The 24,741-nt window shown below is 40.3% G+C and overlaps 1 protein-coding gene across 1 annotated transcript in view; it reads left to right on the plus strand.

The window, feature by feature from the left end:
• LONP2 (lon peptidase 2, peroxisomal) overlaps positions 1–24,741 on the plus strand; it is a 94,452-nt gene that overhangs the window by 28,013 nt on the left and 41,698 nt on the right. Inside the window, exons 8-11 of the mRNA XM_054048931.1 lie at positions 6,946–7,087; positions 21,209–21,359; positions 22,789–22,915; positions 24,569–24,699. Of these exons, the coding sequence (XP_053904906.1) occupies positions 6,946–7,087; positions 21,209–21,359; positions 22,789–22,915; positions 24,569–24,699 (551 nt within the window). The remainder of the gene's footprint in view (positions 1–6,945; positions 7,088–21,208; positions 21,360–22,788; positions 22,916–24,568; positions 24,700–24,741) is intronic.

The following is a 24,741-nucleotide window of genomic DNA, read 5'->3' on the forward strand; positions in this document are numbered from 1 at the left end:
TACCATGGTGATGAGATTTCTGAAGGGGCTCTTCCACTTATATCCTCTGGTCTGTGAACCAGTTCCCGTGTGGAACCTAAACATGGTTTTGGCAGCTCTGATGGGCCCTCCAGTCGAGCCTCTTGTATCCTGTCCACTGCCCCTTCTGTCTCAGAAAATCGCGTTCCTGATAGCCATCACTTCAGAAGAAGAGTGAGAGTTGCAGGCCCTAATGGATGAGCTGCCTTACATTCAGTTTTCCAAGGACAAGGTAATGCTGTGACCACACACGCAGGTTTTATCTAAGTGTTCTCTTAGTTTCATCTGAATCAGGTGATATATTTACCTGTGTTTTTTCTCTAAGCCATACTCCTCTCTGGAAATACAGCACCTTGATAATCTGGATGTCAAGTGATGTCTAACCTTTTATCTGGACAGGACTAAACAGTTTTGTGCTTTGCCTTGCCTGTTCATGTCGTATGTGGACCCCATGAAGGGGCAAGCAGTCTATCTCTAGATTAATAATGAGATAGCTTTGGCTATGCCTCCTCAGTGGGTACGGGCTCACTCCATGAGAGCACAAGCAACATCAATAGTGATTGATCATCAGTGAAATTTCCATACTTCTGTTTGCAGGACAGTCACGTAGTCATTCATACGTACATTTACGGACCACTGTGCTATTACCACATCTTCCAGAGCGGACACAGGCCCCGGAAGGAGGTCCTGCGATCCTTATTTCAGTAGACTGTGAGCCCCAGCTCTGGATTGGGGTACTGCTCATGGAATTTTATATATATATTCACGTGGAATATACGTCTGCATCTACTTGAAGAAGAAGAAGAAACGGTTACTTATTGTAACTGTCGTTCTTTGAGATGTAATCTAGACATGTATTCCACAACTCGCCCTCCATCCCCTCTGCGTTGGAGTCTCCTCTCATGGGCTTTTGGATTAAAGGCATTGCCTCTTGTAGTCAGGGGAGGGGCCACAGCCGTGAGGTGCGAACACCACCCGTACTGCTAGGCAAAAGTCTTCAGCTTTGGTGCGTTGGGTGTGCACACATCTAAATGGATTTTATGTCTGAATCACATCTTGAAGAACAGCAGTTACAGTAAGTAACCATTTCTTACACAAACATAAAAAGGCACACACATTGTCCAGTGAAGTTGATGCTGAAGACCTGATGGAAGGACTGGAATTGGGTTACCGCAGCTATATTGCAGTGATGTTGAGGGCATTGAAAATACCTTGTTGGTAGTATCTTCATACTCATCAGTGTTCTACTCTTCCTTTTCAAAAGACAAAACTTTATTCAGTGATGCATTTGAGCTTAACATATCCAAAAGAACTTATTTTTCACACTTTTTTGGGAGGCGCTAGAATCTTTTCTATCTTCTTAACAACTTTTGACGATATTACATTTTGTCTTTGGTTTAGAAGCATTGCCTGTTTTCATTATTTTAGTCCTTTCACTTGTTTCCGATGAAATGTGAAAAAACATACTGGAATGGTATTTCCTGGTGAAAATGTACACAGCTTCTGGAAATTCAGAAGAGAATATATTTAAAAGGCACTGTTGTGTATGTTTTAATCTGTGGACAACTTTTTGTTGGAGATGACTAATAACTGCACCTCCTTTCCCCAAGGCTGTTTTCCCTACTGTTTGTGCAGTAATTGCTGTGAAGCAAACTGAATTCTATTTCTTTTTAGAAAGCATGTAAAATGATCTGACTGACACTTATGCTGTTTGCCGACATCATTTGCATGACCTTTAAAGATGAACACAACTACTTTGTTCATTATATACATCATTGGAGCAGCACATTAAATAGAAAATATACAAGTGTCCACAGGAGTTAATTGGCAAGTAACTATTATGGATATGCTTTCAAGAGTGCATATTTGATGTATTTGAATTTCTGACTTTAAAGGGGCTCTTTTAAACCTTCTCTTGGAGAAGGAGTCACATGTGGATCCAGCAGTCAGTGAAAAGAGGGAGCCGTAGATGATTTATACACAGAGATGCAGGTTTTTAGGTTGCAATAGACGAGTGTTTTTTCTGTGACAGTTTGATTAAAATCTGACCTTTTAGCATCTGTCCATATTGCAGAATCTCTCAGGCATTGATGGAAAACTTTTCTCCTTATCAATACAAAGCTCTGCAATATTCAAGTGTTTCTAGTCATGTGAACGTTAAAACTTTGCACATTACATACACAATTTAAATTGTCATGTGTTGCTATTTAAACTGGAGCCAGTAGAGGGTGTCCAACATTTCTTAAAGAAGCATGCATCTATGCTAATGAACATGCTTTTCAACAGAGAATAGGTGGTAGGACTTCTGCCTGCCTGCTAGGTTTCAAGATGAGTGCTCTGCTTAGATAATTATCTAAAGTGAAGACATTAGTAACTTTCGTTACTTACCAATAGTTCTTCATAGTTTTACCAGTTTTATTTTAGACTTCCCATCTCATCCATTTTAAAACATAAGTATTGGTGTTGTATAATAATGGCATGTAACATAATTTTAAGCTAAAATGTTCAGATCATCAATATTTTTATAAGGGCTTCGTTAAAGTACTATCCTTAGAAATGCTTGTTTTGAAATAAAGCTTTCTGTGCAGATATAAATGCCTAACTATAAATATTTTTTTAAATAAATTGATTGAAAATTCTTTGGCTACCAGTGTATTGCATCAGGAAAGAACAAGTTATCTTTGAGGTATTAGCAAGAGATTCAGATAATTCTTCAGTGAACAAGGAAATACAGAACTTAAGGACCAAATATATCCTTCTGTGCCAATTACATTGAGTTTAAGTTGTACTTGCTTAGTCACTAGCCAGATTTATCCCTCCCTTCTTAACTCTTCTAACTACTCTTGCAGGATTGTGGGTGTAATGTTAGGCTCAGGATGTGCGGGAATGCTTGTACACAACAGGATGAATTAAGACTGATATGTTTGTAATTTTGCCTTTGAATTTTCCCGGCTTTTATTGAGTTTTAATAGCTGTTTTGTGTTTCAGTGTAGGGTTTGCATCTATTAAAAATGTAAGTTTTTCTGCATGCACAGATTGTTTCTACAAAGTCCTTTATGTAAGTAAGCCCTGGTTCCACAATAGAAGCTTCACAAGTGAACCCCTGCACCTGTGTGGTGCCTTCAGTGGGCTGTGCGCCAGGAAAGGGCTGAGTCCATTAGGATCCAATTAAAGAATTGGGGAGACACAAAATAAAATGGTACCATATAACGTTTTCTTGCAAATTGTCTCAAAGATTCTTTAATTATCATGAAAAAATCATTACAGATTTATGTAATGAATACTATCAGACAGAAATGTGGAGGTAAAAGGAGGGGAGAAAAGAAACGAAGGGGTGGTAGGAGAGAGGGAGACTGCTTTTCTTTGAAATATAAAGTACATGGGATAATGCTGGTGCAAAAAGACATAAGGTTCTCTGAGAGTGTCTGTGAGTCATTTGTTACGAATCAGGCCTTGATGCCATCTAATGGCTCCTTTCTGCACCATTAAAGAGGACTTTCCATTAACATTGGAGCAATATGTAGGGGTACGGTTAGTGCTTGTTACCTCTCCTACTCCTAGTGAATAAAAGCTTGTAAATAGATTTGATTTAACATCATTTTTTTGTGTTTTGTTTGCAAGCAAGGGCTACCAAAAATAGCAATCAATATATTTTGCCACTGACCTTCTAGGTGGGAGGAAGGTGTATACTGAATGATCTATTCAACAGGAAAAGCATTGTGTCATGGGGTGGTGTTTCGATGGGCGTGCAGTTCCATGTGATGTACAAATACGGTAATCTGGAAACACCCAGCTTTTACAATTTAAAGACTGATCACATGCTTGCAGCTGGAGTTCATGTGAATTATTTTTTTCATTAGGCTATGAGTAGCCGCTACTGTTCTGCATTCTCAAAATAAAGTCAACATTTTAGTACAAAAACAGAACTGCTTTATCAGACATCCTCCATCTGTCCTTAACTTTTACCACACATCTACTCCATATGTAAAAGTTTGTTGCTTACATCTGATGCAAACTTCCGTATTAAAAAGAGAACTGAAGATATAGTAGAAACATTTTTTTTAAAAATTATCCATTTTTTTTAAAGTTTAGTACAATATATTATAGTTCAACTAGCGTAATTTCTATGTGCATTGATGAGGGAATCTGTTAAAATCCCTCTAGCAATAGCTGTGTTTAAATAAGTTTGCTAGCAAAATTCTGATACTAGTGTGGACAGGACTTAAACCAAGTTGAAAGTCCATGTTAAAGTGTGTTAGCCTAACCTAACAAGACCCATATGCGGGAGCATACGTTTTTCTACAGTAGAGGTCTTTAGAAGAAGCTGCTGTCAGCCGACTTTCTAGGCTTGTGGTGATGACACTTGGGCCCTGTTTTTGTTCTTTTGAAGACTGCCATATTTTTTTCTATTTTCTGTATCAACCTCTAGCGTTTGGACAACGTTTATAAAGCTGCTGCTTTTCTTAAATTTTAATTTGGATGGACTGCTTTGTTGCTGATGGGGGGCGGGGGGGGAAACAGCACCACAAAAAGGAATCTTAATGAAGCTTCGGTTATGCTTTTGCACAGCAAAGGAAATTATACTTATGTGGCAGACATAAGTAGTTCAAAACATCTTAAATGTTCAAGGTTTTGTTGTTAATAATTAATTGTACCAGTCACTAATTTTTGAATATTGAAACTTGGAAACAATTTAGATTCTTAAATGATCAGGAATTTCAGTAAAAGATATTCAGACACATGGTTATCATATTATTAAGCTGTTATTCCACCTGTCGCATTGTATTTAGTCTCTCTAATGTCCTCATACAGATCTGCCTTTGTATGGTATTTATTAACCTCTTGCAAAACTAGCATTACTTGTCACTATTGTGGGTCTTGAGTCTGTCAGATTAATGCAATAATAAAGTTGGGTAGTGCCCACCTATAGCAATGGCACTTTGTAGCACAGGGTTATAGACAGTCTAATTTTCTCCAAGGAAAGCTGTTACAGTTGTAAAGGGAAAATTGATATCCATGTACCCGTTAAATTCAGGCTGTAAATTTAAGCTGTCTTTCATGTTAGCATATCAAATTATGTAAATAAATGCATGCACATTTTAAGTTAGAATTTAATCCACTGGTTAAACAGCTGTGTTGAATTTAATTAACTCGATTTGCCATATTTAAAAATTGTTACAGTTACAAGGGATAAGGGAGGGAAGGGTGATAGCTGTGAAAAAGTTACGATACTGTTTGGAACTGTAATTTCTTCCTACTTACCCATGCTCTTGTCCAACCCTTTAGTGATTAAGCTCCAATTCCATGGGACTTAAGCATATGTTTAAATGCTTTGCTGAATCGAGACCTGTGCCCAACAAAGCTGCTTCTACATTTGAACCTTGAAAATCTCATGAGGCCTACATTGCCCATTTCACCCTTCTTGTATCATGAGTACCCCATTTTAGTAGGAACCAAAGCAACTCCCAATCTCTACCTCTGGTAGTTTTATTTATTTCTACACACTGATGCAACTTTTTGAAGGGCTACAACTTAAAAATGTTCCCATTATTGGTTTTGTTTCTTTATCCGTAAGAATTTTTTTTTTCTGTTTTTTTCTGATTCCTCCTCGGAAAGATGTTAGGTTATCAAGACAGCCACTGAAACTGCACCTTGCAAGATTCTGATATTGCTGGACTTGCCATAAGTTGTTTTACAGATGCTTCTGCCTTCATCTTTTCTCACCACAGCTCTTGATAGTTAGGTTTGTCTCCGTTTACCTAGTTTGCTATTTTTCCTAAGGTTAAGGAGGCTGGATGTATTCAGTAGTTGTTGAGCCCTCGAGAATAACAGCAAATTTGTTATAACTTCATAAAGTTAAATGTAACTATCACTTAAACAATTATAGAATCATGCCCTCTCCTTCAACAGACAAATTTAATATAAAACCATATCATTATTACAGGGTGTGGTGATATTTACTGTGGAGTTCAATGATTTACAGTCACCTTTAGTAGTTTTAAAACCCTTCCCATGGTTTTTAGGATTCATCTTTCCAAAGCGCTTCCTGTTTATTCTGACTAGTTTAATACAGATTATATGGCAGAGCATTTAGGCCTGTTCTGCATATCTGCTTTGTGAGGGTCATGAGATAGCTCCTGCAGTATAGCACATCATGTATCGGATTCTTCTTTGCCATCAGTGTTTTGTTTGGTTATGGCACAAGCAGAAATCCTGTGATAAACTTAGGAAATGATATGTGCTTATGTGTAAAATATATATAGTTCTCCCCCACACACTATAAAACAAATTTCCTAAACAAATTTAGATAGTTACTTTTTCAGTCCATGCATGCTTTGCTAAATTAATTTTTCTTTTGTGTTCAAATATGACAAAATAAACTATAAGGTTTTTTAAAAAGTTATTAAATTAAAAATCTGTTTATGGGTTCTAGTTAGGACACATGGCTACCTACCATAGGCTTCATAGAATCTGGCATTTGTGGAATTATGCCCTAATTTATTAATACTGCATGTCACAGTTAGGATACCAGTATCACTGCTATTAAAAGTATAAAAATGATGCAGAGTTCAAAAATCTGTTTCTGGTTGGCCAAAGGGTTAAAAAAAACCCAAACCTCGTATTCAACCACTTCTAGTAATCATGCACTATGTGAGTTTTAGACATGCATTACTCTGCCTGGAACAAATATTTCAGTAAGGAATTGGGATTAGAATATCATCCTTTAATCAGTTACATTAATTAAGTTGTATATTCAACAATGGAAACATGATACTTGTTCACTGATTAGAGAGGAAGAAAGACTGTTTTTACACAAGTATTACGGTAAGGCTGCTTGTTTCCAGATTTGTTCCTTTGGGTTTTAGGTTTGTTGTTTTCATGCCTGATGTCTTCTGATTCTGACTTTTTTCTGTGTGTTTCACACAGGCGCACCTATGTTGGCAGTATGCCTGGTCGAATAATCAATGGCTTGAAGACTGTTGGGGTTAACAATCCAGTGTTTCTGTTAGATGAGGTTGACAAACTGGGGAAGAGCCTGCAGGGCGATCCTGCAGCCGCTTTGCTTGAGGTATGATATGGAATCATCTTATTCTCCCTGTCACATACTGTACATTCCAAAGATTAATTCATTTCAGACTAGCAGAATTTTGAATATCATTCTCAGGAAGAAAGTGTTAGTTTGGTGAGGGCATAGTGGGACTTGTACTGAGTGAAAGACAGGCTGAGGTGATGGTTTTGTGTGCTGCTAGTCAGTGAACTTAATGATAGTTGGATCTTTTGCAGTTTCTCATACAAAGTGCAAACTCTACTGGCTGCACATCTTCTAAAATACTTACAAGGACAGTGATCTTTGTTTAAACTTTTAGTCCTTTTGCTGACTTCACAATGGCCTTTTTACACCTACTCAATGTAGTGTTTTAAACTTTAATAAAAAGTCAGACATTTTAATTGTACCAAAATAGATTCTGTTAAGAATACTCTTACACTATTAAAATCTTTAACCACATAGATTTTTTTTTATTGATATAACATTATTAGCAGATGTGAAGAAGACCTGCGGGCTAACCAGCATATGTGTTGGTAGTTAAATCTAGGTATAGCTGGATTTTTTTTTTTTTAAGGTTTTCCCTGGGATTTAGTCTCTTTTATTTTATTTTTAAGCTTTCACTGGTACAAGCTTAATACTACAACGAAGTACATGACTTAGTATAGGGAGGATCACATAAGTACTTACACTATCATTGTTGTTACATTTTAAATCAGCATTTTTGTAGTGAACATCTGATTAGAGACAAACACTTTCCATTTATTTGTTAATCCAATGATCTCCGTGCTTAACTAAAGTAATGGATTAAGCCTCATCAATAGGGAATAAACAGGAAGAAATGTAAGTATTAGTCCATAAACTAAATTTTTACTTAATGGCATCACAGAGACTTAGAGGGATAAGTGTCATGACTGGAATGTTGGTATAGAGGGAGATAGCTTGTTCAGGACAGACAGGCTAAAAAGGGAGGTGGTGTTGCATTATACATCTGGAATATATACACCTGTTCTGAAGTCCAGAAGGAGGTGAGAGGCAGACCAATTGAAAGTCTCTGGGTAAAAGCGGTAAAAATAGGGGTGACCTCATGGGAGGGGTCTGCTACTGTCCACTAAATCAGGAAAGGGAGGTAGATAAGGCATTTCTAGAACAAATAACAGAAATATCCAAAACATAAGACCTGGGAGTAATGGGGGACTTCAGTTACCCAGATATCTGTTGAAAAGGTAATACGGCAAAACACAACATTTCCAGTAAGTTCTTGAAATGTATTGGGGACACCTTTTTGTTTCACAAGTGGAGGAAGTAATTAGGGGGGCAGCCGTATTAGACATGATTCTGACCAACAGGGAGGAATTGGTAGCCACACTGAAGGTGGAAGGCAATTTGTGTGAAAGTGATCATGAAATGATGGATTTCTAAGGAAAGTGAAAAGCAACAGAGGGTCCTGTGGCACCTTTAAGACTAACAGAAGTATTGGAGCATAAGCTTTCGTGGGTAAAAACCTCACTTCTTCAAATGCAAGTAAGCTCCAATACTTCTGTTAGTCTTAAAGGTGCCACAGGACCCTCTGTTGCTTTTTACAGATTCAGACTAACACGGCGACCCCTCTGATAAAGAAAGTGAGAGCAGCAGAATAAGAACAGTAGATTTAAAAAAACAAACAAACTCAAAGAACTGGAGATAAGGTCCCATGGGAAGAAACTCTAAAGGAAAAAGTAGCTCAGGAGGAGGGAGCTGGTAGCTTCTCAAGAAGATAATATTAAAGAAGAAACTGCAAACCATCCTGATGCAAAGAAAAGATAGGGAGAATAGTAAGAGGCAAATATGGCTCCATCAGGAGCTCTTTAGTGACCTGAAAATCGGGAAAGGACTCCTACAAAACTGGAAATTTTGCAGGATCTGATTAAATTCATCCTAGGTACTTAAGGAACTAGCTGAAGCAATCTCAGAACCATTAGCAATTATTAAGGTTAAGATTTTTGTCTCCGATATTTTTAGTAAAACTCACGGACACGTCGCAGGCAATAAGCAAAAATTCACGGAAGCCTGCAACCTGACTTTTACTAAAAATAACGCAGGAGAGGGGTGTGCTGACCGCTGGGGGGACTGAAGTCTGAACCCCAGGGGGCAGAGTGACTGACAGCCTGAGCCCTGTCTCCTCAAGGGGAGGAGCTGTAGCTCCTGCCTGGCGGTGGGGTGATGCTAAAGCGGGGTGGGCAAACTACGGCCTGCGGGCTGGATCCGGCCCCTCAGGGCTTTGGATCCGGCCCGCGGGATTGCCCCACGTGGAGCTGCGGGCCCCATGCCGCTCTCCAGAAGTGGACATCCCTGCAGCCCCCGGGCAGGGGGGCAGAGGGCTCTGTGCGTTTCTCTTGCCTCCAGACACCGCCCCCTGCAGCTCCCATTGGCCGGTAACAGGGAACCACGGCCAATGGAAGCTTCGGGGGAGGTACCTGGAGGGCGCAGCAAGGGCAGCATACACAGAGCCCTCTGCCCCTCCTCCCCTAGGGGCCGCAGCACTTCCTGGAGCAGCGCGGGGCTGGGGATAGGGCAGGCAAGCAGGGAGCCTGCCCTGGCCCCGGTGTGTGCTGCTGCCACCCCAAATCCTGAAGCCCTCCTGCACCCTGCCCCCCAATTCCCTGCCCTAAGCCCCCTGCCTGCATCTCGCACCCCAACTCCCTGCCCTGAGCCCCCTTGTACACCCCACACCTCTCCTGCACCCTAACCTTCTGCCCTGAGCCCCCTGCTGCACCCTGCCCTCCTGTGTACCCCAACCCCCTGCCCTGAGCCCCCTGTTGCGCCCTGCCCTCCTGTGTACCCCAACCTCCTGCCCTGAGCCCCCTGCTGCCCCCGCAGCCCTCCTGCACCCCACCCCCTGACCTGAGCCCCCCATACACCCCGCACCCCTCTTCTGCCCCAACTCCTTGCCCTGAGCCCCTTCCTGCACAACGCACTCCCTCCCACACACCGCACTCCCTCCTGCATCCCAACCCCCTGCCTCAACCCTGCATACAACTTCCCCACCCAGATGTGGCCCTCAGCCCAAAAAATTTGCCAACCCCTGTGCTAAAGTCATAGAGGTTCATTAAAGTCACAGACCTCCGTGACTAAATTGTATTCTTAGCAGTTATCTCTGAGAACTCCTGGAGGATGAATGAGGTATCAGAGGACTGGAGAAGAGTAAGCATTGTTCCTGTGTTTAAAAAGAAGGACAAAGTTCAGGGAATTATAGTTCAGTCAGCCTAACTTTGAAACCTGGAAAGATACTGAAATAAATTATTAAACAATTATTTTTTAAACACCAAGAGATTAATAGGAATATAAGAAATAGCCAGCATGGATTTGTCAAGAACAAATCATGCCAAACCAACCTTATTTCCTTCTTTGAGGGAATTACTGGCCTCATGGAAAAGGCTACATTTTAGTCACAGGTATTTTTAGTAAAAGTCATGGACAGGTCATGGGCTGTAAAGAAAAATTCATGGCCTGTGACATGTCCATGACTTGTACTATATACCCCTGACTAAATCTTTGTGGTGTGGCACCACGAGTGCTTGGTGGCGGGGGCAGCAGTGCATCAGTTTTCATTTCATCAACATGCCCCTGCAATCCCTAGGCGGAGGCGTGGTCAGATGGCTCTGCGTGCTGCCTCTGCCCTGAGCACTGGCTCCGCAGCTCCCATTGGCCAGGAATCAATGGGAGCTCTGGGTGCGGTGCCTTCAAGTGGAGGCAGCGCATAGAACCGCCTGGCCATGCCTCTGCATAGGAGATAAGAGATGTTTCCGGGCCCCTCCCCCCCCCCCCCCCCAGGTAAGTGCTGCCGAGAGCCCTCTCCCCCTCCCCCTCCCATACCCAAACTCCTGCTGCTGCTGGGGGAGGAGGGTGCAGCTGGCCCAGGGGCTGGCTGCAGAAGTCCCTGAGGTCCTGGAAAGTCACGGAATCCATGACTTCCATAACAAACTCACAGCTTTACTCATGGAAAGCAGATGATAGGGGAAAGCAGATGATATATCTTGATTTTTAGTTAAGGCTTTTGACACAGTCCCACATTACATTCTCATAAGCAAACTATATAAGTATGGTATGGATGGATTTACTATAAGGTGGGTGCACAACTCGTTGAAAGACCATACTCAGAGTAGTTATTAGTGCTTTGCTATTAAACTGGGAGGGCGTATCTGGTGGCTTCCCACAGGGTTCAGTCCTGGGTCTGGTACTATTCAATATATTTTCATTACTGATTTGGATAATGGAGTGGAGAGTGTGTTTTTAAAATTTGTGGATGAAACCAAGCTAGTAGGAGGTCTAAGCACGTTGGAGGACCGGATTAGAATTCGAAATGCCCTTGACAACATGGAGATTTGGTCTGAAATCAGCAAGTTGAAATTCAGAAAAGACAAGTGCAAAGTACTTCAGTTAAGAAGGAAAATCAAATGCACAACTACAAAATGGGAAATAGCTGGCTGGGTGGCAGTACTGCTGAAAAGGATTCGGGGTAATAGAGGATCACAAATGGAATATCAGTCAACAATGTGATGCAGTTGTGAAAAAAGGCTAATATCATTCCTGCCTTATACGTGATAAAAATGACTCATTTTTGAGAATGTCAACCAGTCCCTTGAGATTCAGAGTGAGTGCAAGCCAATGTTTTAGTCCTCTTTTGTGGTGTTATGTTTAATTCAAATTAATTTGCAATCTGTGTGCCTGAAAGAATCTCATATTCTCTTATTAATTAACTTTGAAAAAGTCCAAACAATGCACGATCATCTAATTAAATAATTCTCTAGCTATCAAGACATTCCTGAAATGTCTAGAAAGCCTCCAAGTATAATGAAACTACTGGCCTTACATGGCAATGAGCTTTAAGCCGGAGGGGGGTGGGGTTGGATGGGGCGACAGGGGGCAGTCAGGGGCAGGCTTTCTGGGGACAAGGAGAAGGGGTGGTTGGATGGTGCAGGGGTCCCGGGGAGGGTCGTCAGGGAACGGGGGGGGTTGGATGGGGCAGGGGTCCCGGGGAGGGTGGGGGGGCAGATAGGAGATGGGGACCAGGCCACAACCCCCTCCCCTAACCGGCCCTCCATACAATTTACGAAACCTGATGCGGCCCTCAGGCCAAAAAGTTTGCCTGCCCCTGGTTTAATGAGTCTCTATTTCTTGATACAAACCCATTGTGGAAATTCTGATATTCTCAAGTACATGTTCATTACAAGATCTTAGCTATCTTTTCTTCAGCTCATTTCCCAACTGTCTTGCTTCTCGTCACTTATTTTGCTTCCTTCTAAGTTGATTTCAGCCTTAATAGCATCTTTCGTTAAATAACATCAGTATGGTAACTAAGGTTACCGAAACCTAGTTGGTACCGCTGCCTAAACATCTTGAAGCTGGTCCTCCACTTCCTCTACGGAGAGCTCAGACCTCAACATACAAAAACTTTTTAATCTGCTTTGGTGGTTGTACTTTGTTGGTATTTCCATTTGGATTGAACAAATGTGGCTATTTTGTAGGAAAATAATGACTGCAAGTGATCAGATGAGTGGCACATCTGTTATTCAAACCACACTTTTATGCTGACTAGCTTCCATTATTAATCTTAAATGGCATGGGGAAAAGGTCTTAATGTGTTTAGGTGTATTTTAATGGTGATAATCCTCAAAGGTACCAGTACATTTGGTAAACTCAAGAATAAATGTGTCCCGTCCCACAAGCTTGGAGGCAAAGTCAGATATATTTTTGTCGTGGTGCTTCTGTGGAGTTATTGCTTAAGCAAAACAGAAAGTCTTCCTACTTCTAGTTACTGTTAGTCAACAAGGGAACATTTATTCTAAATTTAGATGACCTCTGTTGAAAGCTGGAGAAAATAGAAATGGATCCAAGTGCTTGTTAGTATGTGTTTGTAGGGAAGTGAAATAAGACCAAGCATTATAGGCAGGCAATTAAACATCCATAGGACTTACCTCTGGATTTTATGGTAATAAAATATTTTTTACAGAGAAAGTTTTGTATGCATGTGAATGCTCTGTGGAAATTACCAAGATATTTGTGCTCCTTGAGTGTTATTTTTTCATAAAATGATATATTCAACCTAATTTTTTGAAAAAATCTAACCTTGCTGTATTAGATAAAGGCAATTTGTTGAAATGCACCTTTGTTTACTTTGGAGAGGTGGTTGGAATAATGTCCAAATAAGAGTAGGGGTGTGTCTCTTTTTTTCCACATTAGAAATACTTAGCATTGCAAAGAAAAGAGTTATGAGTCTAGGGAGAGATGTTTGCTCTTATGAAAAACTAAAATTCCATCAGATAATGCAGAATTTCATACATGTAACTGACTCTTTTTTTTTTTGGTTACAATTTCAGTTAAATGTATCCAATCTTATTGTCTGGAGATATTTAAAAATACATTATTGCCATTGCACATATATCTTAGTAAATAACACATTAGCCAGCAACTAGCAATTAGCTAAGAAATGGGTTCCATAAGGGATGTGGTTAGACAAGGGATGTGAAAAAAAGAGGGAAGAAGAATTGATGTGTACAATTGAATGAATTTTAAAATCCAGTAAATAAAACGTGTGGAGCATTCCCAGAGCTTTTAACTTGCTGCATATGCCAGTACGAATATTGTGCTTTCAAAATCCAATGGGTTTAACATTTTCAGAAATATATGATGTATGCTTCAAAGATGTGACCAGTTTGTGTGCACAGTTCTAAATTCTATGCAAATGTTGCTTGCACACACAAATAAGCATGTTGAAAGTTAGGGGATGGGTTTGACGCCCCTTTGAAAAGTTTATGGTTAAACTTTAATAAAAACTGCCAGTATAAATAAGCTCCATTTTGTCTCAATTAGTGAAACAAAATTATTTTGTCCATGTTCTGCCAGAGATGTCAGTGGAAGTCTTGACAGAACAGTTTTACTAAAAAGGAACAAGACTAGGCTTTCAACAAAATATTAATTCTGTTTGTGGTATCTATTGAGACTTGTTTTCTTGGGAGAAAATCTGCCGAAGCTTTGTTCACATTATTTTGTATAGTTATATATGCTTCCAAACTTTAGAATATGAATGTGATAATAGGTATTCATATGTAACCAGGTTGATTGAATTAGTGCTCAGTGCAGTTGGCTGACTATGATTCTTGAAGGCCTCTGTCTCAATCAGTAAAGGAGAGGATAAATGCTGACAACAGGTCTCTGCTGAGGAGAGCACTTAAGTAGGAAGCCTCTGAATAATCTAATGATACAGTGATGAACAATATCTATTGAGAGGAAATATTCGATGAGTCACAGCCTTGCCTTTAGGACTCAAGTATATTTTTCAAGTATACTTTTAATAATCAGACATCACCTTTAAAAGGAATATATTAATTGCATTTTATTACATCGTCATTGTAAATTTTCAGATACACCTCTACCCCGATATAACGTGACCTGATATAACATAACATGAATTCGGATATAACGTGGTAAAGCAGTGCTCCGGGAGGGCGGGGGCTGCGCACTCCGGCGGATCAAAGCAAGTTCGGTATAACGCGGTTTCACCTATAACGCAGTAAGATTTTTTTGGCTCCCAAGGACAGCATTATATTGAGGTAGAAGTGTACTTATCCAGACCCTGTGCAGGATTTCCAATGTGGAGTTCCTTACTAATCAAATGACATCAACTGAAATAGCTCCATTTTACATCTGCTCTTAGCTGTTTTGCTTTTACAGTGAGTTAAAAATGCACCCTGACTGATTCTTTGTGATCGAAAGCTTTTTGAACAAAAATGTTTTTTCAAAAAGTGCAAAGGATTTATTATAATGAAAGTTAATTCTGAGTGTTTGTTTTTATTCAGTCAGTTTCCTGACAAGTGTACAGATTGTAATTTTTTTTTAAATATTACAAACACTATTCATAGCTGTAATTCAAATGGCTAGGACAAGGGATGTATTCATGCCATAATGCGAAGGATAAATTATTTTGACAGGAATATGCAATTGCTTGGGAGTTCCATAGGTTCCATTATGTGTAATGTGAGAACTTTTCATGTCAACATACCATTGGTAATTTATCATGTGGCGAGAAAAAGCACAGTAATTTAAGAGAGAAAGATGGAATGAAGGTGGTACACAGGTGTGGGGTATGAAGCAGATGTGGATTATTGCCATATGTATGGACTTTTAATTTCAGACACAATTCAAAAACAGAGGATAGCATATTCATAGTGCTGTGATCCTGGTAAATACTGTACTTGTTTAATAGTGAAAAATGACTCAAATGAGAGCTGAAATACTTGCACGTATTTCAACTAACACTCTTAAGTAAAAATACTAGCAACAGGAAGCCAACACTTCATTATTTAAGCCTTTAGTTTTTCTTTCACAACAGCAGTAAGTTATTGGGGTTTTCCTTGTCAGAGTTACTCACTACATGACAATGACATTTCTGTACTGTACCTAATTTACATACTGTGAGCCACATTTTCACAGAAATGTGTGTGCCTGTTTTAAAGCATACAGATCACGTTACCTGAATTTGGTGCGCAAATGCCTACTCGTACATATAAATTGTGGGGGTTCACATGCATTTTTGCAGTCACAAAATTCAGAAGAGGCTGGTTTCAGGTCATCTGAATATATGCGCTCAGTATACATGATGATGTCAGATCAATGAGCTTGCTGGCTTAGTGTTTTTCAGTCAAACCAAAATCATACCTAGGATAGTAAATGAGCCTTTGGTAAGACTAAACACATACAACTTTAGGAGTACTAAACGCCTTTGGAACAGAACCACATACACTATGTAAACCTTTAGTACATGTGGTATTGGTTAAATGGATACATTTTCCAGACTCTTCATGTTCATTTTGTAAACATTGGCCTTGCTCCTTCATTCTTTAGTTAGGCAAAAATACCACTGAAATTTGAAGGACCACTGTTGACTTAAAAATCAAACTTCTGTCTGCAAAACTATTTACCTGCTTTTGTGGTGAGTAACTCTAAAGTAACTAACTGAAAGAGATCAGAGAAAATAGTTTATTTATGTAGTTTGTGTATTTGAAACAGTTTCACGGATTTTCCTATAGGAGGGATGCCTACTGTTTGTGTGGATTTTTCACACAGCAACAAGGGAAAGAAAAGCACTTTGAATAATAAAAAAATGTGATTATACAACAGCAGTCCCCAAACTTTTTCAATCATGTCTCACCCTTACCTAGTCTGCGCCCCCCGGAAACCAGGTGGGGAGGTGAGTGGCGTGGGGAGGGGGCGGGGAGTGAGGAGGCAGGATGGGGGTGAGGGAGGTGACTGGGGCAGGATGCAGGAGGGCAAACTGCGCTCTGGGGGGAGGGGGTGACTGAGGCAGGACGGGGGAGGGGAGCCACACTCGGGGCGGGATGGGGGAGCCACCAGTACCTCTGTTGCCAAAGCCATCCTTGAGTGCTTCTCCAGGCTCCTCCAGCAGCTGTTGCTCTTCCCGCCCCCCAGCAGCAAGGCCAGTTACTGCGGGTAACCGGACTTTTAGTATCCGGTCAGCAGTGTTGACTGGACATTGCCAGTCCCCATTCTGACCTGAATTTCTGATTGAAAACTGGGCACCTGCAACGCTAAGCTGGTGCCGGGGGCCGTGTCTGGGAGCTGAAGCTGGGAGGGGAGTTGTGATTGGGACTGGAGCAGGACTGAGGCCAGGGCTGGGAACAGAGCGTGGCTGGCCTGGGCCTGCCACATGCCTCCCCCCCCGGCATTCCTCTGAGTCCCCTAGGGGGGCGCACCTCACAGTTTGGGGACTACTGTTGTAGAACCATAGAAACTGTCAGGAGGACTCAGATGGATACATCACCTTAAAGTACTGCTAGCTCGTTATTTTTTAAATCCCTTTGGTTTCCAGTTGAGAATGCCCTTTTAATTGTAATTAGGCCTAAATAAGGAGTGCAGCTCATGCTTATTGTATCTTAATCGTGTGCATGTAAAGCTTATTGAGAACATTGAATGTACAATAAAATATTTTCTGTAGGTGCTGGTAGTCTAGAATTTCTGAACATACCAATATTAGCATTTAGAAATGAGCCTTACACCAGCAAGAAGTTAATTGTCTTTTGCTCTCAAATAGTTCTCCAATTGCCCACTTGAACATAAGTGACATTCTGTTGGTGCTTTCTGCACTAATGCTAATTTTGATTAGCCGAGAATTGGTGTGGAACTTCCATTTTAATTTAGCAGTGTTGTTGTAGCAGTGTTGGTCCCCGGGTATTAGAGAGACAAGGTGGGTGAAGTGGTATCTTTTATTGGCTCAACTTCTGTTAACCTGAGCTGTGGCTGTTCTCTGTGACCCCTCTGATGGAGGATCACACAATGCAGAGAGGAAGTTAATGCTGTTTTGAGCAGCATTAACTAGTATCCATTTACCTTGGAATCTGGGCTACCCTGCAATAGAAACATTGCTGGTTTGTGAAGAGTGCTTTGGTGACAGATATTTGGAGAAGTAAAGTATAGTAGAGTCCTTTTCGTCGTTATTTGCCCCTACCATTCATGTAGATCCCTTGCACTGCTTCCACAGGACTTATGTGGTTTTTGCTTCCTTCCATGCTACCAACAGAGGGGACATATGGTGCCAATACAAGGCTTAGTCATTAGAATTCATGGTCATCCATCAATATTTTCCATTTTACAAAAAAGGCCTATGGGACTCTGGTAATGGGGATATACAAGTTAGTGAATTTCTGTTAAATTAACTTTCATTGTCTATAGAACTTAATATGTTTGAAATTTCTGTGTGGAAGAATATGTAATACAAAAGCTTTATAAAGACTTTCTCTGAAGCTGGCATAATTTTTCTACTCTGGAGTGTTACATTAAAAATGTTGAGGGCCTCGATGCGTAAATAGGTAGCTAGCTATTACCAGCCACTTCCACATATGATATAAAATCTGAATTGGGGAAACATATTTATGGGTGAGGGGAGCCTCTCCCTTATGGAACGCCACAGGAGGAGAGGGGGCATGATCTGTGCTCTGCCACAGCCCCTGGTTAGTTTGCAAGGATCATCACAGTTTCCAAATGGCTTGAAAGCAGTACAGGAAGTCTATGCAGAGAGTAATTCTTAAACATTTTTTTGAAAATCTATGGAAATTCCCTGGGGAAAACCACTATTAACCTAAAGTAAAGGCTGAAAGAATCTGTCGCTTACTTCAGCCAAACAACTTTGTAAGAAAAGTAAGAATTCTACTTTACAGCCCCCAAATTATTCAAAAAGTACAAATGTATTGTTGAGTTTATTCAAACAGCCTTAACTTTACATCAGAGCACCACCCTGAGCATGATCACAAACTGAGACAATCTTACCTGGTCATTACACAAGTTCATGTCATCAGTGACCATAAAACATAGAAGGCCAAATTATTTTCTAGTGCAAATGGGCAAAATGTCATTGATGTCAGCATTGTTTCCCATTTATACCAGCAGAGAACTTGGTCCCAATGCCTTTTTCGTAGAACATCCAGTGCTGGTGCCAGACAGTGATCTTTTTTTATGGTCCATCTGATTTTAACAATTCCTGAACAGACAAGTAGCATATTGAAAACAGTTTTACTTAGTTATTCAAAAAATTCCATAAGCTGCAGAAGACACAAATGTCATAAGACTTGGAGCTAGTGTGTCTTTCTGTCCTAGAACAGAAATTTATTTGGCCAAGATCATGAAATTTTGGCACTTAGTGGAAAGAGCAGAAGTTTGTGTGATAATGAAGATTGAAACTTCATTTTGGAGATAGAGTTCAGGACAACAGCGCCTGTATTCCCCGTCATGGTCCATTCAGGGCACCTGCTCTCAGGCTTCTAGCTCCCCAGCCATGACCTCTCTTGCATGAAGACACAAGGCTCTTTCCCTTCTGGCTGAGGTGTTTCCAGGCTGCACAGTTCCCTGCCTACATTGTGAATTCCCTGCAAGTCAGACTGCCGAAACAGGCTTGCTCTACTTTTTGTCTCAGAGGCTATAAACAGTGTAGTTACCTACAGTTAAGTTACCGCACAGCTCTTTCTAAGCAAGCATATTTATTCTTAAGGTAAAAGCATTACAGAGAAAACATCTCCACAATGGCTCTGGTTGGTGTCAGTCCTTCCAATCTTTCCGTATGGATTGGGCCCCCCCCCCCCCCCCGCCCCCATTGACAGAAGGTCCTGTCTGTTTGCTAGATCGGAACAAAGGCTCTTGATAATTTAAACCCAGGTTATTTATCCAAAAGTGCTTTCATTGTCTGCTGGTCTCTAGGGTATCCAGTTTGAACCACTATATGCAAGTCTCTCCAAATGGTGGTGCCTCTTCAGAGATTTTACGGACTGAATGAATTTGCATAATTACACCTCCACCCAGCCATGGAATTACATACAATCCCTGGCCCACAGTGATACATTCACTTACTACAGTAAGATATAACTTAATTCAGTAAGGTTTGTCCAGGATATTTAAAGAGATTGCCATATCTGTCACAGGAAAGATTTATGAAACCAGCTACGAAACCAGTGCTTTTTGCTTTTTTCGGTAGCCCACTGATAAACTGTTCAAATACTGTCTGAAAATTGGATGTCCATACCTACAATTGAAGCCTTCTTAAAACTCTTCAGGGGAAAAAAAATGCAGGAAGCTGGAAGGCTAATGGCAATATGGTTACTGTGTCGGGGGGGTTGCAAAATTTAGGATGTCCTGGCCATAACCTGAGCACATTTTGAAACTGGTTTAGAGGGGGGAAAAGCCCAAACCAAAAATTGATTAATCGGAAAATAAATTGACAAAGTTGTTATAAAAGGAAGAAGAGAAGATGGAAGGCTGACCACATCACAAGTTAAGTTAATATTCTTTGGATGATTTTAACTTTGCATTTGCACACGTTCGAATGTGTGGAATTTTTGTTTATTTAAATATAATGTGGAAGATTAAATTTGAATTTCCAAGTTTTTTAATATTGGCATATTAGGAAAAAACTAGAGCAGTCTCAAGCTGGTACATTCTTTAAAGCTGAACTCTGGGTTAAGAGTTTTGAAATGGAGAGGATCCCACTTGAAATTAATTCAGAAGTAGTCAGTCAGTTTATAGTGTGAAAGTTCAGTGCAAATGACAATTCCTGATACAGTGAACTTTAACTTGATAGTGAATTTCTTTAGGAAAAAAGGACTTAACTGCTGCAGTGTTCCTCTATATTTAGGCTGAGTGATAGATGTGGAGTAATCAAGATGTCTTCATTTCTTTAAAAACACTGAAAAAAGAGTCTATATTTTGTTCCATTTCTTGAGGGAGGGCTTTTCTGCAAGCAGAGATCTTTAAGAGGAGTCTTTGTTCTACTTGTATAAATACTTCAGACACTATAAATACTCTGAATAACAATATGTGGAACCCTTCACTACTTCAGAGTATAACTTGAAAGGTAATCCCTGGCCTGTGGTATTAGGTGGATTACAGTGATTTGCGTAATATGTGCAGTCTCATGAGAGGGAATACTAACCTGAAGACTGAAGGCAGTTCTGGTGTCAGTAGCCTCACCAGAGCCATGTTCACTGGAACGCTTGATGCTGTTGCTGGTATTGTGTAATATGAAGCCTGCAGGCAGAATCAGCATGAACTTTAAGAAAATGGTTGAGGATTATATAACCATTTAAAAAAGGCAGGGTTGACCATACAGGAATATGAAGAGTAATGCAAATAAAAGCTCTAATATAAGAGATTTTAATACGTTAATTTTGAAATGCTTCTAGCAACTCCAGTGAAACTGAGCTGAAGTAAACTGGATGAGTTTAGAAGGCTTTGGCAATCCTAATACACAGTCTGTACTGTACAGAGTTCACCTTTCAGTAGTTTGTGGTGTTTGTCTACTGTCAATACTCTAAATTAAACAAGTTTCATTAAGGGATTTCTATTGCAATTTTTTCCATGCAGTATAGAATCGACTAGTAAATAACTAAAACAGATGAACAGAATGTCAGAGACCAGGAATTACATTTAGGGCCTGGTACTGCATGCCTTACTCAGGCAAATCTGACACTGACATCCAATGGGAAAGCATGCTTTCAGTACGAATAGCAAATAGGAGATAGCTAAATAAAAGCATATACGTGGTGGTGGTTTGTTTTTTTGAAAGGGAGCAATTGCATTATTTTTGTGTTCACTCTTTTTAAGGTCTTGGATCCAGAACAAAATCATAGCTTCACTGATCACTACTTAAATGTAGCCTTTGACCTATCCCAAGTCCTTTTTATAGCCACAGCCAACACTACTGCTACCATCCCACCAGCTCTGTTGGACAGAATGGAGGTCATTCAGGTTCCAGGTAACACTTAAGTGCTTTGATTAAAATGATTGCTTTTTCCCTTCAAAAAAAAGTGTACTCTCATAAGGCTAGCACCACAGAAAATTAGAATCTGTTGCCAAGACTTTCTACAGCAACTAATTAATTTGATTGCCTCTATTTTTGGGTATCCATCTTGAGACACTGTCAGAGGTCCTGATTTTCAGTGTGGGGGATGTTCAATGTTTCACTTTTGAAAATCTAGGCCTAAGCATGTGACATAGTTTGTGACAGATGCAGTACTGTGCAGTCTGTGAAGAACTTTAATGAATGGATTGGTGTATATCTGTCCTACCCTGCTGTCAGTTAATAGTTTCTTTACAAGATCTTGAAGAGAGAGCTTTTGCTTTGCAGCAGGAAGATTGGAGTTCTATCCCTGTTGAATGGTCACAGCAGGGATCATAATGACATCCATTAAATTCTAGCTGGTCACAGATTTCTGGCTGTGTACAGCTAGATACTACATTGAAATGTACACTGATCTACACAGAAAAAGTCCTCTTGAGTGCCCCCTAATTCTTGTGGGGAGAGGAATCTCTTGGTGGTTTTATTTTTGTTACATTTTACATTCTGATACGTTTTACATGGCATACAGAACAAATTTTCAAAAGAGTCTCAGTTTACTCTCTAAGACCTCAATCCACAATTTCATATGTGCATAACTTTACTCATATAAATCCCAGTAGAATTGTTTGAGTGAATCAACTCTCACACATGCATGTTTGCAGGATTGGGATCTGATTTTTCATCTGAAATCTTGGGGGTTTAAATGGATATAATTCTGATATCCATCTACCAAACTTGAATGTGTAAGAGCTACTTGTAACCAAAAATCAGATAGATGTCTGATTCAGTTATGTTTGTTGTATATAAAATATCATTCCATAAACATACTGTGCAAACATAGTTACACCCATAATTGACTGCACCTGTGAAATTAGAGGATTTTTTCAAAATTATGCCCTGGATGATCATAGTAAATAAATAATTGATTGTTCCCATATTGTCAACAGAGTAACTATAGAGTATATGGACAGATGTGAAGTTTCCCCATAACGTACTTCAGAAGCATTTTCTGCTTTCATTGATTGTTCATACCATCTGGCATGGCAGAAACCAAATCTTGGGAGTCTCTCAATCCAAGACCTGATCTAAGCAAAAATCAGCAATTTTTACAGGGTATGCTTTGGAATTTTGGAGTTTAAAACAACTGTCTAGTCAGGCAAGCAATTCACCTGTTGGAGCTAATGGACTCCTGAGATTATTGGAGATTGAGAGTGATTTGAATATAATTCAGTAAACTAACTCCTTACTTTGTTAAATTTTCTCAGTTTTACATTTAATTTAGTAAGAAGTTTGACGTCCTGGTACAGTATAGGTAAGAAGATGAATGAAATGCTTTCTTTTGAAGGATATACACAAGAAGAGAAGATAGAAATTGCACATAGACACTTGATCCCTAAACAGCTAGAACAGCATGGGTTGACTCCTCAGCAGATTCAGATTCCACAAGTAACTACCCTGGACATCATCACCAGGTAAATGTGCTGTTCACTACTTTTAGGCTCTAGATTACTTTTCTTGTGGTACATTAATAGAAAATTTTTAATGTGACACCATAAAGCATTTCCACAAGATTAGTGAGGGATTCCTTTGTAAACTGAATAGTTAATGGCATAGAATATTCCAGTGTTCTGTTGTCGTAGAGTCACAATATGCATAATTGTTCTAGCAGATCACCTGCTGCTTTTTGTTTTAATGGAAGATTTATTTATGCCTAGATTAGAAAATCCTTGTCAACGTCACCTGTAAAGAACCACTGTCTTAATCCACTACCTGTTGCATGTTTAAATAAATAAATGGAGATATCCTATCTCCTAGAACTGGAAGGGGCGTTGAAAGGTCATTGAGTCCAGCCCCCTGCCTTCACTAGCAGGACCAAGTAGTGATTTTGCCCCAGACCCCTAGGTGGCCCCCTCAAGGATTGAACTCACAACCCTGGGTATAGCAGGCCAATGCTCAAACCACTGAGCTATCCCTCCCCCCCATGTAGAAACATGGTTTACACACACACAAATAAAAAAAGTTTAAACATTAAAAAGTCATGTACGTAATTTCCCATTATTTTTTAACACCACTGATGCAAGATGCTCCAGATATATATTAAGGTAATAAAATTAACAGTGGAAAGTAATACAGAATAGAACATTATATCCTTAAGGGGATTAAGTTAGGGGGTTGCTGTGGGCTACATAACTTTGAATTTCTTGACTTGTTTTGGATATTAAAATTGCACCTGCACTAGGACCAGCAACACAGGTGGGATGGGACGGTACAAGGAACCTACCTCCCACCTCAGCTTTGTGCATGCCACTCAAGGATGAGGGATGATCACAGTCCCTGTGTTTAGAGGTGCGCAAAAACTTACACATACTTCTGGGACGAAAATTTTGCACAAGGGTGGAGTGATGCAGAAGATCACTCCACATTGGCCTGCATAAATGGTAGAGAAGGCAGCAGGCTACACTATCCACTTCACACTTCAGAAAGAGGAGAGAGGCCATGACAGGGACTGGAGAGGATGATCCTCTCTCTTTCCTCTGAGTGGCAGATCAAAAGAATGCTAGGTAGGAAGTGCAGGGTAAGTCTTGCAGAGGGCAGCAGCCTGGAGCACCGTAGACAGTGGTCAATAACATACATAGTGAGCGCCCTTGCACCCCCATCTCCCATCTTCACCCTTTCCTTTGAAAGGTAAGTTTTCTCTTCTGCTCAAAGTTCCTGCTTGAGGGAAATGCTCTTCCCATTTCTTCCCCAGCTGTGTATTCCTTACTTGAGAGAAAATATTTTTCTCCCTGCCTTCCCTGAAACTGCTCCTGGTCTCTTGGATCAAGAGTTGGTCACGGGTCTGCTGTGTGTTCCTCTGCTCTCTTCCACAGTATTGCTGCAGATTTTATGAGTAGGTGTCAGACACAGGTGCTCCTTTCTCCCTTTCCCTGCTCAGATTAGGGATGTTCTAGCATCTTCAGAGAAATCTATAAACTAGAAACAAAGGAAAAACTACCATTGAAAATGTATCTATAGAGCAATAGGATTTGTAGGTGGGGGAGTTGATGTGTTGGTAAGTAAAACAAGCATTGATGATACTCTGCTTATAGACTTAAATCCAGAGTAAAATATTTTCTTTGTGGTAGATACACTAGAGAGGCAGGAGTCCGCTCTTTGGATCGGAAATTTGGAGCTATTTGCAGAGCAGTGGCTGTGAAAGTGGCAGAAGGACACCACAAGGAGACAAAGCCAGATCGCTCTGAAGTGACTGAAGAAGGTTTGTGTTCCTTTTCTGTACTTTATCAGAAAGTAGATTCAT

This window comes from Malaclemys terrapin, chromosome 14 (assembly GCF_027887155.1).
Source record: "Malaclemys terrapin pileata isolate rMalTer1 chromosome 14, rMalTer1.hap1, whole genome shotgun sequence".
Classification (NCBI taxonomy): domain Eukaryota; kingdom Metazoa; phylum Chordata; order Testudines; family Emydidae; genus Malaclemys; species Malaclemys terrapin.